The 17,745-nt window shown below is 40.8% G+C and overlaps 3 protein-coding genes across 4 annotated transcripts in view; 1 reads left to right on the top strand and 2 right to left on the bottom strand.

Moving 5' to 3' along the window:
• The window catches only part of LOC134796347 (ESF1 homolog), a 328,393-nt gene that overhangs the window by 4,916 nt on the left and 305,732 nt on the right, over window positions 1–17,745 (bottom strand). Inside the window, exons 2-6 of one of the 2 annotated variants that reach the window (XM_063768500.1) lie at window positions 5,589–6,085; window positions 2,588–2,711; window positions 1,973–2,075; window positions 1,252–1,372; window positions 573–763 (exon numbers count right to left, since the gene is read on the bottom strand). In XM_063768500.1, coding sequence (XP_063624570.1) covers window positions 573–763; window positions 1,252–1,372; window positions 1,973–2,075; window positions 2,588–2,711; window positions 5,589–6,033 — 984 coding nt within the window. In that variant the 5' untranslated portion in view covers window positions 6,034–6,085. Of the gene's footprint in view, window positions 1–572; window positions 764–1,251; window positions 1,373–1,972; window positions 2,076–2,587; window positions 2,712–5,588; window positions 6,125–17,745 lie in introns of those variants that run through there. The other variant, XM_063768501.1, reaches the window with a different exon arrangement.
• On the top strand, window positions 6,659–7,623 carry LOC134795983 (TP53-regulated inhibitor of apoptosis 1-like). The gene is made up of 2 exons (XM_063767879.1): window positions 6,659–6,911; window positions 6,990–7,623. The coding sequence occupies exons 1-2, from the start codon at window positions 6,765–6,767 to the stop codon at window positions 7,086–7,088; spliced, it is 246 nt and encodes an 81-aa protein (XP_063623949.1). The 5' UTR covers window positions 6,659–6,764; the 3' UTR covers window positions 7,089–7,623.
• Window positions 7,614–9,659, bottom strand: LOC134795982 (transcription elongation factor SPT4). The gene is made up of 4 exons (XM_063767878.1): window positions 9,466–9,659; window positions 9,272–9,378; window positions 8,277–8,332; window positions 7,614–7,795 (listed from the first exon to the last, which is right to left on the bottom strand). Exons 1-4 carry the CDS (start codon window positions 9,538–9,540, stop codon window positions 7,677–7,679), a joined length of 357 nt encoding a protein of 118 aa, XP_063623948.1. The 5' UTR covers window positions 9,541–9,659; the 3' UTR covers window positions 7,614–7,676.

Below are 17,745 nucleotides of genomic sequence, written 5' to 3'. Positions count from 1 at the left end.
GGCTATCAGATGATCAGATAATTCATTCAAGACTGGTCTACCGTAAATTCGGTTCAGATTGGCCCATGAAGGGTAAATTTGGCCATTGGCATTAATTCGGTTCATGTTTTATTATTGCATTGCAATTATGGCTCATTGTCGTCTGGTTCGTTTTAGCTGCCACACCATTCTGAATCCTATATCTCTGTAATAAAGCTGACCTGATCAAACGTGACGTCATCCGGTATGAACCGCATGTCGAGCCGTGTCGCACTGCTCTCGTACTCCATGCCGTCGCACTCGCTGTACAGCTTGTCGGCGGTGGTTACAGAGTCGCACTCCACCACAGCGTAGTAATACTTCAAGCGGTTTAGTTGGTAGTGGCGTAGTTTCACAATAAAGCTCACCTGATCAAACGTGACGTCATCCGGTATGAACCTCATTTCGAGACGTGTCGCACTGCTCTCATACTCCATGCCGTCGCACTCGCTGTACAGCTTGTCGGCGGTGGTTACAGAGTCGCACTCCACCACGGCGTAGTAATACTTCAAGCGGTTTAGCTGGTAGTGGCGTAGTTTCACAATAAAGCTCACCTGATCAAACGTGACGTCATCCGGTATGAACCTCATGTCGAGACGTGTCGCACTGCTCTCATACTCCATGCCGTCGCACTCGCTGTACAGCTTGTCGGCGGTGGTTACAGAGTCGCACTCTACCACGGCGTAGTAATACTTCAAGCGGTTTAGCTGGTAGCGTCGTAGTTTCTCCATGTGGTATGTTGATCCTGGTTATTTGAAAATATTAGACAGAATAAACTCGTGAAAGGATCGCTAACTGCAGCAGGTATAGTGCGCGAACGATTAGACGGATGGTACGCTGTAGTGGCGAAGCCCGCTAGACCTAGGCGCACCTAATGAGGTTTTTGATCCAACGTAGGGTCGATTGTCATAAAAACATATTTGTGATTTTTTTTTTAAATTACGTGTTCCTTAAACTTTAATGTAAATGAACTATCTCAACATTTAAGCTTTCGTTATTTATAAAGGTCTAACAAATCTAACATACAAACAGCAACATTCCTAACTGTACATTGGACCTTATTTCAAAAGGCATAAGGTCCACCGATGTACAGTGAACAATCTGGGTGATGGTACCGTTGATAATGGTTAGTCCCTTTTCATCATTTTAATATTTGTCTTGGTTAGAAAAAGATAAAATTAACACAGGTTTACTCAGTTTTATGAATAATGGTGTTAGAGAATATTTACTAACCTTCCTCATTTCCGCCGTCATCAGACAAGCCACTATCCACCTCGCGTTGCTCAGTGAGCTCGATGGGACCGCGTACTTCTTCCTCTTGCATGCGTTTTATACCATACTCGGACGGATAAATCTGCAATAGAAACAATTATGAATACACATGATATTTTATTTAAATAATACCAACTTTACATTTTTATTTACAATGTTTTCCATCAGTTAAAAGCAACTATTAAAGGTTGTAAATATCAAATGATATTCTGTACATACACGAGTTCTTTGGTATGGTAAGGACAAAGGAGCCTAAAGGGGCCCACTGATTAACAGTCCGCCGGACGGTATCGGCCTGTCAGTTGTTCGGAACTGTCAAAATTTTGTTCTAACTGACAGGCCGATACCGTCCGGCGGACTGTTAATCAGTGGGCCCCTTTAAAATGATTGTACATTACATTATTTCTTAAACAAGTACCCTTACCCTTGTTTGTAAGTTTTAAAACTATATTCTGATTTGTATTCTATTAAGCGCTATTAGGTGCAGTAAGGTATGCAGCTTCCGAATAGGTATGCGGGTCCTGAGTTCATATCCAGCTCCATACCATTTCTTGGGACTCATGTACAAAATTAAATTTGAGATTTAGGAGTTACATATTTATTGCAAACATTGACATAAGACTCCTGCACAACAAATAGAGCACAAACACTTCCTAAGTTTTTAAATACATGTGATACCTACTGTTATTTTATAAATGATGCCTCCTGGGGGTAGGAAAGAGCTGAGCAGCACCATGATGTCTGCTGCCTTTATGTTGTCCCAGTCCATGTTGCAAATCGCTATTCTGAAAATAAAATAAAAAAAAACACTTCAATTTTGGGTCCTTTCAAACATACATGTGGGACAAAAAAGGTTATTAATAACTATATCAACTAGAGATGCACCGGATATCCGGTTACTATCCGGTATCCGGCCCCCTTTTTACTATCCGGCAGGATACCGGATAGAGACCCAATATCCGGCCGGATACCGGATAGTAATTTTGCTTGATTTTGGAGTCAACAAATTGGATTTAAGAAACAGTGACGGTCATAATCGTACTCGTTTATTATTTTAAAACATTTTAAACATTCCGCTATTGCACGCGCACTCATTTTCGAACCTAGAAATGAGTCCACGCGAACTTTCACTACGAAACAGATCAAAGTCTGCACAATGCGCACCTGAAAAACCGAAATGTATGTATAATTTCGCCGGCCGAATATTCGGCGGCCGGATACCGGATATCCGGCCGATGATCAGGCCGAATATCCGGTATCCGGCCAAACAACTATCCGTTGCATCTCTAATATCAACCTTTTAGTGGACTCCTCCGTGGTCTCTGCCTCTGCATCCAGTTCCCCCCACTCATGTTCCACCTCACTCTCCCCCTCCTCCTCACTGCTTTCCTCATCTGAAGAGCTATCCGTTAAAAGGACGCCTGCAACAACCAAGAACATAGCATTTGGTTCATAGGAACATAGTGTGGAGTATGCGAGAGTGTTTTATTTCATAACACAAAGCAGTTACAGTTAAAAAAAGTTGATTAAGCTGTGGAAATGGACCTAGAATAATTTTTACTCCCCATGGGTGCTAAGGATATGAAATGAGGATTGAAATTATGAGAATGTTAAGCAGGAGGGGTTTGATGAGTGTGTGGCATTCGTTGACCCGTTCTTAATGATGATGATGATGATGCTCTCCTGACCGATTTCGGCCCCAGCGACTGTGTGCTCTGGACTAGGCAATTTTTAGCTCATGTTATTAGAGTGTAGCTGATCCACTCTCTGATGCGCTCTTAGGTGGCTCACGTACCCTATCTTCTTGCTAAATACTCGAGCGCATTTTGGGCACGTCAGCACACCACCTACATAGTAGTAGGAAATTGAGGTTGGCGGCCGAGCCTTAAGCTCATCACGTTTTTTGTCGAGCTCACTGCGGCGTTCCGTCTCAAAAATGTTAACTCTATCATTAATGAGGCGCCGCCATTCGGGCCGCTGCGTTGCCTTCCGCTCCCAGTCAGAGGGCTCTAGTTGGCATCTCTTCATATGTCTTTTCAGAACATCCTTATATCGTAAGTACTGGCCACCGCTTTTACGCTTACCATTCTGGAGTTCTGAAAAGAAGATACGCTTCGCCACTCTGTCTTCTGACATCCGAGACACGTGCCCACACCACCGCAGCTGCCGCCAGTGTTGCCAACTTGGCATATTTGATGCCAGATCTGGCATATTTTCACTCGCTTTGGCACCAAAATTTTCCATTTAGCAACTGGCATTTTTTTTTAGCATAATTTAGTCTAAGCCAAGTTTGCACCAACTTGGCAGCAAATATATGCGCCATCGCCTTATGCGGTTCATATTTTCATATGAATTTTGACTTTTGTGGGCGGATGGACGTCGACGGACTATAATATGTGTATAATTTTTTTTAAATGGCAAATAAATCAGTTAAATTTACCTCTGATTTTTTCGTGGATAGACATATTTGAGTTTTGAGAGACAATTTAATCAGGTTGGACGAAAATTGTCCCGTCTGGACTGGCCTTCACTGATCTTGTGTACTTACATAAATTTAGCCAAATCTCTTTTTTGCTATTTGCTGGGATATGGGACAGCAGTCGGCATTTTAGTCCTAGCAGAGGGCCTACCACGAACGTCGATAACGAAAATTTCGAGCAACTACCTCTTTTACTCCAATTAAGGCGTAATTAGATTGACAGAGATAGTTGCTGGAAGTTTTCGATTATTGATGTTCGCGGTTATACGCCTGAAGCCCCCTCCTCACTCGTGCGCGAATCGCGGCGCGAAGCCGCGAACGCGAGTGTGGCGTCGATTTTCGCAGACAGCGAAATCGACTCCACACTCGCGTTCGCGGCTTCGCCCGCGATTCACGCGCATAGTCTGGAGGGGGCTTGAAACGTAGAAGCTTTGCTCGCATTTTGAGCTCACTTGGTCAATAATAAGGCTGGCCACAGACGCACGGAAATTTCCGTACGGAATGACAGGTGCAAACGAGACATGTATGTGTATAGCGACGTCCCGTTCTCACCTGACCTTCCGGAAACCGAATGAAAATTCTGCGGCCAGCCTATATTGCCAAACAACAGCAGATTCGTAACCGTCGTAACTTTAGTCTGTCAAGCCATTTCCGTTAGTAATCAAAAGCGCAAATTTAAAGTAGGCGTGAAAAATTATCAGCCCATAGAAAATTTGAGTTTTGCGCTTTTTTCTACTGACAAAGTACGGTGTTTTTTACTGAATATTTTTAGACACAGTATTCTATTTTCAAGTGACATTTTAGCATTTTTTTTTAGCATATTTCAAAAAACTTTGGCATAATTTTGGCATAATCTAGACATTAGTCTAGCATTTTTTCATAATCCGAGTTGGCAACACTGGCTGCCGCCTCATCAGATACACCTCAATGCCTCCGACATTTGCGCGCCTCAGGACGTTTGTGTTTCTGACCCGGTCCGTCCATCTGATATTCATAATATCTCGGAGGCATTTAAGGTGGAATCTGTCAAGTGTATGTATATGCTTACGGTAAAGGACCCATGTCTCAGATGCGTACAGCAGGTTCGGCAGCACCGCTGCCATGTATACACTAATTTAAGTGGAGAGCTTCAGGTCATGGGAGCGAAATAACTTTGGCCGGAGTTTCCCGAACGCCACAGCTGCAGCACCAATTCTAGCATTTATTTCAGCAGGTCTAGGTCGTACTTTGCTGTTATCGTGCTACCAAGATACCTGAACCTCTCCACCCGCTTCAACATCTCATCACCGATACATACACTCGCATTTGGTTCGTTGTCAGGGACGTTAGCCATGACTTCCGTCTTTTTACATTTATTTTAAGACCAAATGTAGTGCAAGCATCATGAAGACTTGACATTAATCTTTGTAGACCTTCTGCTGAATTTGATACAAAGCATAAATCATCCGCATACATAATTTCTGTCATGACAGCATAGGATACTTTGGTACAGGATCTAAACCTTGAAATGTTAAAAAGTCCTCCATCCATGCGGAACCGAATGCCTATGCCTTCTGACAAGTTTTTCATAGACTCCCAAACAACAAATGCGAAATAAAGTGCAAACAGCGTCAGTGCAAGAACGCAGCCCTGCTTGACTCCGCATGAAACGGAGAAAAGCTCAGACTGTTCGCCGTTGATAGTAATGCAGCACTTCATTTCATCATGTAGGAGTCGTAGTAGTTTCACAAACTTGTCAGGGCATCCAAGCTCTTAATACATTCAATATGTCTATGTCTCACGGAAGTTTTGTTATTAAAAAGCGTTATTCGATATTTACCTTCTCCTCGAGCATAATCAATGTCTAGATCCAACAGCCTCTCTTTAGTTTTCGGGTTTAATTTGCCTCGTGTTAGTTTGTCATTCTGAAACTTGGATCCAGCATCGTCGTTCTGCTCATCGTCGCTCTGTGGGCGTTTGACGAACCTTCCTGGAGTAGCTTCGTCCTTTTGAGACTCAGTATCGTCTTTAGCTTCCTCATCTTCAGAATCTGAGCTTCCTTCCGACTCTTCCAATTCATAGTATTTTCTCAAATTCTCCGTTGAAGTCTCATTTACAGGTCTTCCTCTCTTATCCACGGTATATTTCACTTTAAACTTAGAATCATTGAACATAGACTGAAATCGTTTGTCGATTTTAACCTTCCTTTCATGTTTAGGTATTTGTCTGTAACGTGGATCGTTTAGATATTTTGCAAAACGACTATCTTTGAGTATGTCACCCATGATTACCGTAGGGAAATGGTGGAAATTTTACAAGAAATCAATGTTTTTTAATCTTTATCCCGAATCTTCAAAAATCACATCATATCATAACCTAAAATATTGAAGGTAAAACGTGAACCTAGATACTGTGTTCCTATATACGCAATATATTATGCTACTATTGTGCAAATAGTAACAAAATTTCATTGCCTCGAAGTCACAGATTTACAATAAAAAAATTGTTTGTTTTGAAACTGTATAGTTAAATTTCAGACAGTAATTTCGAAATAAGGGGTACCTTAATAACGAGATTTCTAATTGTCTGCCTAGCTGAAATGAAATGCGTACATTGGATTGGATTGTTGAATGATACAGCTGGTCGAAAGGAGTATTTTCCTGTGTAGAATTCGAAGGGAATTTGTGGTATACATACTCGGAGGAACAATACTGTCAATATAGTTGTTTTGAGTACGCAAAGCATAGATTTTTGGGATAGAAAATACTAAAACCTAGCTCTTTCTCATTCTTTTACACATATTTTTATCATGAGCTAAAAAATCTACCGACTATTTCAGTAGAATGTATTGTGCATAGGGCAAAATACCATTCTGTTCTGTCAAGTCAATGTCAAATTACTTGTTAGTGTTACTTGCCCTACAGCAGTTCATGTTCATCGATTTCTTTCAGATTTCATCAGATTCACGCTATTTGATTATAAAACAAAGTAAATACTATCAGTTAATATATACACAATGAACAGCATCGGAGAAGAGTGCACTGAGCTTAAGAAGAAATATGACGATTGTTTTAATTCTTGGTTTTCGGACAGATTTCTGAAGGGCGACCACGATGATTCAATGTGCGCTGGAATATTCAAGATTTATCAAGAATGTGTTAAGGTAGATTAGATTATACAACTCGAGATCAGTTCAGTTATTCGAGTTTGGAATATATTTATCCAAGTCTTATTGTTTCAGAACGCTATGAAAGCGCACAACATCGATTTTAAAGAAATTGATAAAGATGTCCTAGGCACAGAGTTCGAGTTCAAAGCACCGCCACCAGGCAGCAGTTGACAGATGTATCGTTGCATCTGTGCTTTGAGTTCCATGACATGTTGGAAACCACAAAAGCCACAACAACAGTTGGAGTACAATGTGAATAACAATACGTCACTAGTTTGAGAACTATGTTTTGTTGTTTCTGGTCGTAAAGTTTAACTACATTAGTTACAGTAATATAAAAGAAATATGTATGTAAATTGAAAATCCATATTTAGTTCTTGTTTGAGTGCCATTAATAGGTGTGCTTAGAGCAGCGGTAGGCAATGAGCGGCCCGCGAGCCTCCCTGGCTATTTTGTATGTAATATTGACAAACGACAATGTCTAGTCACAAATATTACCAAAGTGCGGCCCGCATCAAGTTTGTTAACTACTATGTGGCCCTTGGCTGCTAAAAGGTTGCCAACCGCTGACTTAGAGCATCCACCTTCTTTTAATACTGTTTAAAATGCTTATTAATTGCATTTTGTGGCATATCCTGTTTAAGCACATAATTGTTACAATGGATGTTTATGTAAATAGACAATAGATACTACAAATTTTGTTTAATATTTATTTATTTTGAAAATGAGTTCTTAAAATAAGTAAATTATTGGTTGTTTTTATCGCTGGCTTGTATCTCTCGGTCGGTATACAATGCCACGGCTCTTCATTTCTCTGATGACTCCGGCTGGTAGTCGTCCGGATACTGAGATTGCATAGACTCCTTGACGAAACCGGCCTATCGGAAAAAAAAATTAAGTCAATTTGGATTCAGTGTGATGAAGCCAGACTATGAGCCACAATCACTTAACATTCCGAGTCCATCATGGCCAAGGAAAGTGCTTATGACATCAAAATGTCTGAATCCAGCTATGTCCAACATATTATGGACAAAGTGCAACAGAATATAGGAAAAAATGGACATCTTGAAAAGCATCAGGATACTTTTTGCACAAACTATGCAAGAGGGCACTAAAACTGGGCATGGCTAAAGCTCTCAGAGACTATCCCCCTTATTCATAAACGCGCTACAAACCTCAATTACCTAATCGTTAATTGTTTGACTTTATCTGTCATTTTGACTTATATATTTGTAAGAAAGGGATAAAACATAATTTAACTAAATCAATAAGGTTTATGAATAAGGGGGTATGTATGTACTATCCACTGAAGTGTCTTTGTCTACATAGAATTTGTGAATCTAAACATTATGGACTTACTGATGCGCTGCCACTTGCACACCCAACTGTCCTCTGGGCTCATTACTGCTATCATTCTGAAAACAAATGTAATTCAGGTGAGGTTTTTCAACTTTTCTTAGGTTGTGTGGTGTAAGAAATTGAACTTTTTTAATTCCCTCCTTTAAGTTACTAATTAAATAGAAAAAGAGTCTCAGATGGGTCATCTCCAGATTTGTGCCTGCATCTAAACTCTATCAAATCATACTAAATGTATGAAAAGTATGACGGAGTTGAGGCTGACCGCAGTCATATAATTTGAGAATGACCCAGATACATGTAATATTTGAGCAAATTAGAGGGGAAGGGTATTGTATAGTGAAAAGCAACCAAACCTCAAAAAAATTGTCATAATTTCAATCTTAATACATACACAGAATGAAACATCCTTTAAGGGAATGGCCTCTCAAAATGCAGCTGCAAAGGTCTACCTCATAAGAGGCATTGTGGCTTTGCAAGCATTTGCCACAACCAAGAAAATTACAATGTGAAGTAGACATTGTAATTTCCAAAGCAACTAGTTTTGTGCGGCCAGGAGTACAAACTCCTGTGGGTTGGTTCCTTTTCCCAAAACTATTTCATAACATTTTCATACTGAACCAAAAAGTTGACATAAGGAATTAGGTGAGTCCACACAGATTGAGCAGGAAATTGTCGTATATGTTAGATCTCATTAGGGGGTGACATTGTCACTGCGAGACAAAACCCCTTTTAAAAAAATATATATATAGATAAAAAAAAGAAACAGTTCCGTCGGTGGAGACGTGCCTCGCCCAAGGCAATGTGGCCGAGGTACATCTACACAGACCGTGCTGCTTCGTGCGGAAATTTCCTCGCGAGGCTGCTCGCTCTGTGTGGAACCGCCTATTTAGATTTTAGTAGACATTTTATGTTGTTAAACTGTGGTTACAAAATAAATAGAGTATATACAGGTAAGAGAGAGTGTAGAACTTGTGTACAGTAAATAATTTACCCACCCATCGAAATTATTACTTGTGCAATCATAAACGTTGTCTTTGTTTTGTTTCATTCGAAGAAACTCGTCGCAGTTGTCACATCCATCGTACTCAAATTGGTCGAATGTCTGGAATCAAATCAAAAGTGTAAAAAGATAATTCTTGGTAATATCCATATGAAAATAGTAAAATTTGCGAGGAGGTGACGTACTTACCTTTATTAAGGAGCAAACTAAACAGGCCCGAAGGCCTCTTAAATCTTTTGGCACCACATCCAAATTCAAAGTCATTTTGTCCTGTTAACTTAATGCGTTGTCGAATTATGCGCTTGTATGGAATATTCTGGGGAGTAATTTAGGCACAAAATTTCTGTTTGGAAGATGCGATACAATACAACACAACACTGACACCAAATTGACACTTTTGACAGTAACGCAAAGCAGCACTGTATGTGTATTGTAGTGTTGGTCATAGTCTAACATAGACCTACATAATAGGGACAAGACATATTGTACTATACGTACAATTGCTTATAGAAATAGCACCCATTTTGACGGCACACACATAAATATATATCTATCTCGTTTTTACTCAGCACTGTAACCCATAGCAAAAAAAGGTGACAGTATTTCAGTACGGACATAAAGTGTTCCATGAAAATACGTAAATACCTAATGCGGCCGAAAATCCGCCATGTTTAGTCACGCAAATGTCATTGTCTGTCAGTTCAGCAGGTACTTGTCCTGTCAAAAAGTCGTGGTGAAAATTAAAATTATTAATTATCTTTCAATATTTTGCTTGTGATTGAAAATAATTGAAGCCAAATGTGAATAATTACGTCGCGAATATGCCAGTGTGTAGTGTATTAGGGTGCGGCATAAGAAAACCACCAAATCAGCCATCTTTAACCATACACAGGTACGCTATAATTTACATGAAAAATATTGATTATTGTTAATGTTCTTGGGAAATTTAAGGATCTTTCACATTATAAATAGCAAGGTTCTTCTGTGCAGTTATAGATCATGAAGTGATTGGATTTATTTAACTATATTTTTACGCTTAAATAATGTAAACATTTCAGCTAGGGTTGTACTTTATTTATCGACTTTGATATCGATATATTATGATTGCCTATTTATATTTTCTTATTTTATCATGCTTCCCCGCTTCAAACCAACTAAATTATCTTAATTTAATAATTAAATCATTTTTATAGCTTACCAAGAAATGAACATAAAAAGAAAGAGCTAGAGATGGAGACCCTGACCGACTCTCGGGAGCACTCGGGTCCGTGGGGTCGTTACTCCACAAGCTGCCCTGCGGGCTTTTTTATATCATTATTATAGTTTTTTTATATAATTCGACATTAAGAGACCATATACATATAGTTGTAATTTATAAAATGGTTAATGTATTGTTATTATTTTGACGTATAAAAATGCCCTTGTGGCCTATTTGCTGAATAAATGTTGAAGAAGTTGAAGAGCGGAAGTCATTCCTTATTTTTGTAATAAAAAAATGTTCTGAAGGTGTTTTGTTTTTTTTCACCCGTCGCTTAATAAGCTTGAATTTTGTATCGCTCTCACTTATAGATACGGCGCACCAAGGTCGAGGTGCAGTGCGGTAGTGTGTTACAGACTTCAGGGTTAGCAACACAACAAAATTGATTGTAATAGAGAGGTAAAGTCCAAGAAAAACACGTACACTTATTCTGACATCCAAAACAGATGGCGCTGTACTGCGCCATGTGTTTTGCGGTCACTAAGTTGTCAAACGTCAACTTTTGAAAATCAGTGTTACCGCAAAAATCGCAATATGTATTGAGTAGTACAGCGTCATCTCGTTTACCTGTCAAATTTGAAGCACGAAATTGTCCTAGACTCCACACATCTTACTAAATCAAAGTATCTTTTCACATAACAATATACTAATAAAGAATTTTTATTTATTTACTTACTTCCTATTAAAACATAAACTCCACAAATAATACATACTTAGTATTTTAAATAAAATGAGCCGAGAACGTTAAAAAGGTATCGATGTATCGATAAAACCTAGTAACAGTAAAAATCTTCTGGGCAGCACTAAAACCGCCATGTTTAGTTCTAAGATGACGTCACAGTGGCACGCATTATTCGTTGACGTTTCACTTCCATAGGTTTCATATTTCAGTGTAGTCTAATAAAACATGGTCTTCTATTCCCAGAGTGACACAGGCCTACGTCACAATAACATGGCCGCTATATATAGCGCTATCTCATATGTGACGTCCCACGGGTAAAGGTACCTTATGGCGGTTGGCGCTTACGCTATTATTAACGCCGCTCCAATATTATTGCGGCGCTATGCGACGTAAGCGCCAGCCGCCGTAAGGTACCTTTTGCCGTGGGACGTCACATATTATCATATAGCGCTGTCGCATGATGACGTAGGCTTGTGTCAGTTAGGTGACCTAGAAAAGACGGGAATGGAGTACCAGGCGGAGTATATTATTATACCATGGTGTTGGTTAACTTATATACAATGAGTATTATATTCTTTGCTTGTATGTCATCTAGGAAATGATTTTGGTGGTAGTGATGGTTTCTTTCCCATTAATTTTTCATCATCGTATTGGAATCTAAGACAAGTTAACCAACACTACAATACAGTTACTTAAAAAACCTGCCTCTCTATCGCTCAAATTATGCAAGAGCGAGGTGCAAGCGAGACAAAATTCAAATTCAAAATGTTTTATTCGCACAGACAGCGCTATGCATGTGAAGAGCGACGAAAACCGGTTAAGAATTCCGTGCGTCTGTGGTCAGCCTAAGAACCGTGCAGGTGGTAGCACTGATATCGTTTTATTTATTTGTCTGTGGCTATTTTCGTGTCCAAACTCCACGCTAGATGGCGATGATGAGGCTTTTTACCCATGAATCTAGTATTAAAACTGGATCTGGCATGAGGGTGGGGAGAAGTGACCGAACAGGATAGTCTTATGTATCTTTCAGTAGGAGTAGCAGCGAAAGAGCTATTATTGTTTGTCCTTGTCACAGTCTCACATTTTATTTTGTTCCCCACCGTTTTTTTAGTATGGATTATCATATGAATTCAACAAATGAATTCGACCAATCACAGTGTCGCATTTGCGTATGTTTTGTCCCTCGCGGAGGCACGCTTATACCACTTCTATACCTACGATCCTACCTTCTATGTTTTTACCTGTGTTTTTACCCAGATATTTTTCAATTAGAATGCTTTAGAAACTAATCAAAATGACGACCGATGGTCAACGTATCGGTACAGCGTCACAGAATAAATAATAGTACTAGGTACAGAAGATTCACTCTCTAACAAAACGCGTCTGTTACGATTAGAACAGATATGACCGCTAGAGCGCCACGCGCGGCCTATGGCTAGCCACCAAAATTGGTGTGGGACGGATGCACTAGCTACTTGTTGCGACGCGACGAAATCGCGGAGTGAGCCACGCCTGACAGCGTGTGACTTTTCACACCGGCGGTTGTGCGTTCTAACACCCGCCTAAATGGTCACGCACTGTGGGGGTTAAGAGGAATTTACTCCCGTGGACGCTCCGGTTGTGGAATGAGCTGCCGAGGTTTACTCGACGGACTACTGTAGATACATATTATATATTATGGGGTATGTTTTAATTGGTTGGCAACCTAAGCTATTTCATTTTACGATGGCGATGAGGCTTTATAGGAAATCCTATCGCAAGAGAAGATTTTCAATCACGAATCCTATTTTAAACGAAATGCTTTAATATATTTTTCACCACACCAGCTTGGAAAGGCTTACTTTTCACTTCAAAAACTGATAGCAAAGTTGCATTTTATTCACAAAGGCAAAGTAATCAAATGCAAATTTTGAGTTGTTTTCTTATGTTTGCTGGTAGAATTGACTTTTAAATGATAATTTTGGATGATAGATAGATATTTAATATCATTCATTTGGATTTGATTTGGTTTGATTTTGTTTGATATTTTACATTTAATATTTGCTTCCTTTCGGCCACTTTCTAAACCAGTAGAGAAAACGGAATTATTCGTCTTGTTTGGAAACCGGGTTCCCTAAAAAGAAATCAAAGTCTGTTTTATAAACTCCTACCGAATACGGAATGTCAAATCTGCTTTGGGGTTGTGCACAAATCACGCGAGGTGTTTTCGGCTACTTTTTGACCCCCCCCTCCCCCCTGGTGATATTTGGTGAGGTTTTTCGCTACCCCCCTCCCCCTACACAACCTCACGTGTATTTTTTTGTAATTTTTTCATTCGACCAAATTTTATGAAAAATTGTATTGTATATAGAAAATCTTGTTTATTTTTCTATTTTCGTTAAATAGACTCGCTATTTTGAAGTGCAGAGTGAAGATTTATGTTTAACGAAACCGAGAAAAAGTATCTACTCATGTGGTAGGTGTTTTTTCATAGTTTCGTTCACTGTAGAAAAATACACGTGAGGTTTCCTTATACCCCCCCTCCCCCAACGTGATCTATCGTGATTTTTTCGTGACCCCCCGCCCCCTATCGAACCTCGCGTGATTTGTGCACAAGCCCTTTCGAAACCTCAAGATAAACTGCGATGAGTGTAGGTAATGTGCAGTTATCGGACTAATCATCGCTAAAACGCTAATTAACACTATTTCTTTTAACACTTCCATACTTAAAATATTTAATACTTATACTTTAAAACAATGAACAAGTTATAGAATATGGATATTTCATTGAATGGTTTGTTTACATTGTTAGCAACTTTAATTGACGGAGGCTTTATGCTAGACCTTATCACATTACCAGTGATCGGACTAATCATCGCAAAACGCTAATTAAAACTAGAGAATGGGACGAAAAGGGACTTAGATCATAATTCCTTTGATATATCCTCATACCTCTAGTCTAGACTAGACGATGCTTCAAATATTAAAGGTACCTATAAGTATTAAATATTTTAAGTATGGAAGTGTTAAAAGAAATAGTGTTAATTAGCGTTTTAGCGATGATTAGTTCGATAACTGCACATTACCTACACTCTTTTTTTTTATCGCAGTTTATCTTGAGGTTTCGAAAGCAGATTTGACATTCCGTATTCGGTAGGAGTTTCTAAAACAGACTTTGATTTCTTTTTAGGAAACCCGGTTTCGAAACAAGACGAATTGTTCCGTTTTCTCTACTGGTTTCGAAAATTTGGTTTCGAAAGTGGCCGAAAGGCCACGTCCTTGGTGAAAAATGTTGTGTTTCACTCGGGGACAAATTTTGTTGAACCCTCGTGCTTTGAAACCCTCGCAACGCTCAAGATTCCATTTTTCGAACCACTCGCTACGCTCGTCGTTCAATTTTGGAATCTTTCGCTTGCTCGGGTACTTATCAATATTAGCACGAGCGGTTAAACAACAACTTTGCCCCCTTGTAAAACAAATAACTATTTTTCGCTTTTTTATTAGCTGAAAATCTTTTGCACGGTAACGTCATGGTCATACATATGTAAATAGGGGTTGTAATACTTGTAATGTATTCATTCATGTTTTGTTCTATCTATGTTGTAAACAAGAGCACCGATTACTCATTCGGCTCGATAACAAAGTCAACGGTTGAAAACAATCGCTAGGGTTATTACTCGATAGTAGCGTGAGGGGATCCGTGAATGAACGCTGGGCAGAGGTCAGCCCTCAGATAACTGACGTCATATAGGCAGCTGCGACTGATAAAGATAGAATAAAATGTGTACGGTAAAAATGCGGCAAGTAGCTTCTGAGCACTCAGGGCACTGAAATCTGGTTACCTCCCCCGCACACAAAAAGAGTTTAAATTTCGATATCGGCTTTATTTTATAAAGCCACAAGTTACAATTTTACAAGCCAACGCAGGTCAAAAGGCCGTTTCTTATTTACACCTGCAACTGATATTAAATTGTGTACCTACCTATTTTAGTTTTTTTTTTGTTTGTATTTATCTATTTATATTATAAATTGCGCGAGTAACCAGCAACCAAATAAACGTTTTATCTATCCACATAAATATTTGAGTTAAGGTAAGCCTTGGTCCAATATGGACGGTTTCCAACTGATATAGATGACGGATTTTGACAACTTGGCCTGCGCACTACAGTGCACTAATCAACCAAACGACTATTCAACTGCGTAGTAAATTATCCACTATCTATTATAAGTTCATCATAGAAATGAAAGCCATAATTGCCGTAGTGCGCAGTTCCATACAATCAATGTTATCGGGACGGAACTGGATTGAACTGGTAGTGAGAGAGGGTTAAAGGTAATAAATAAATAAATAAATATTATAGGACATTCTTACACAGATTGACTAAGTCCCACAGTAAGCTCAAGAAGGCTTGTGTTGTGGGTACTCAGACAACGATATATATAATATCAGGAATAAATATCTGTGTCATCACACAAATAAATGCCCTTACTGGGATTCGAACCCAGGACCATCGGCTTCACAGGCAGGGTCACTACCCACTAGGCCAGACCGGTCGTCAGAAGATCCCAGCAGGGATCTCTAACTAGCATAATACCTGTGGGCGCAGCACGGTTCCATTTTTATCGTCTATCACTATGCGCGTCCCTTTCGCACTTATATACTTGTTAGAACGTGACAGACATGGTGACAAGGGATAAAAACGCGACCGTGCTACGCCGCCTGGAATCCAGTACTTACTTATCCGCTGATGGTAACGTAGGTAAGCAAGCACTGGTGTAACCAATATTAAAGTATGCAGTATCTTATCAAATCAAATATCATAGGTACAGAAATGACAAATACAATTTAAACTAGACTAATATTGGAAGGAATAATGGATAGAAAGAGGGGAAGGGGAAGAAGGTCACCTGGCTTGACAAAATTAAAAAATTCACAGATTTCGTGCCTCACACGACTATCGAGCACATTGGAAATGAATCTACGGAATTCGAAAAAATATTGTCGCTGAGCGACGAGAAAGTCTGGATAAGGAAAAAGTTACAAAATAAAACTACAACGTTGAATGATAATTATTTTATTCTTAGACTAACACAAGTATCCTGGACATAACGCATGTGAACAAACAAATTGCAAAATTTCCACACGCGTATCCAAGTTTGAATAATTGTCGCCGTGGCGCATAAGTATAGGTACATATTTCATTTTTCGATTAATAAGCAGGATATATTAATGTTCAAAGTACAAGAAAATTATTACACGGCTAATCCGTAGTCAACTCGAGAAGTGGTGATCGGCAGCGGCCCATTTGCTGCAAGATATGAAATTTTCTTGACAGCAGTTTGACGCGACGAGAGATGACCATAACAGCGTTTGTCTATGTTGCACCAAACCTGAGTTCCAATAGGTACTAAGTACCAGGGTAGTAAGTATCAGCTATCTTGGGTAATGCTCATCATGACGAATCGGGTGTCCAAAACAGCGTGTGCCTATGTTGCACCAAACCTGAGTTCCGCTAGGTACAACCAGGGTTCAGCATCAGCTCTATCTTGGGTACTACTCTCCTAAGTGCTCATCAAGACGAGTCGGATGACCAAAACAGCGTGTGCCTATGTTGCAACAAACCTGAGTTCCTTTAGGTACAGCCAGGGTTCAGCATCAGCTCTATCTTGGGTACTACTCTCCTAAGTGCTCATCGAGACGAGTCCGATGACCAAAACAGCGTGTGTTTATGTTGTATGAAACCTCCCTCCCTCTCCCTCTCCCTCTCCCTCTCCCTCTCCCTCTCCCTCTCCCTCTCCCTCTCCCTCTCCCTCTCCCTCTCCCTCTCCCTCTCCCTCTCCCTCTCCCTCTCCCTCTCCCTCTCCCTCTCCCTCTCCCTCTCCCTCTCCCTCTCCCTCTCCCTCTCCCTCTCCCTCTCCCTCTCCCTCTCCCTCTCCCTCTCCCTCTCCCTCTCCCTCTCCCTCTCCCTCTCCCTCTCCCTCTCCCTCTCCCTCTCCCTCTCCCTCTCCCTCTCCCTCTCCCTCTCCCTCTCCCTCTCCCTCTCCCTCTCCCTCTCCCTCTCCCTCTCCCTCTCCCTCTCCCTCTCCCTCTCCCTCTCCCTCTCCCTCTCCCTCTCCCTCTCCCTCTCCCTCTCCCTCTCCCTCTCCCTCTCCCTCTCCCTCTCCCTCTCCCTCTCCCTCTCCCTCTCCCTCTCCCTCTCCCTCTCCCTCTCCCTCTCCCTCTCCCTCTCCCTCTCCCTCTCCCTCTCCCTCTCCCTCTCCCTCTCCCTCTCCCTCTCCCTCTCCCTCTCCCTCTCCCTCTCCCTCTCCCTCTCCCTCTCCCTCTCCCTCTCCCTCTCCCTCTCCCTCTCCCTCTCCCTCTCCCTCTCCCTCTCCCTCTCCCTCTCCCTCTCCCTCTCCCTCTCCCTCTCCCTCTCCCTCTCCCTCTCCCTCTCCCTCTCCCTCTCCCTCTCCCTCTCCCTCTCCCTCTCCCTCTCCCTCTCCCTCTCCCTCTCCCTCTCCCTCTCCCTCTCCCTCTCCCTCTCCCTCTCCCTCTCCCTCTCCCTCTCCC

Source organism: Cydia splendana, chromosome 13 (genome assembly GCF_910591565.1).
Source record: "Cydia splendana chromosome 13, ilCydSple1.2, whole genome shotgun sequence".
In the NCBI taxonomy this organism is placed as follows: Eukaryota; Metazoa; Arthropoda; class Insecta; order Lepidoptera; family Tortricidae; genus Cydia; species Cydia splendana.
The sequence above is the reverse complement of the archived record's forward strand: the minus strand, read 5'-3'. Positions and strand labels throughout refer to the sequence as shown.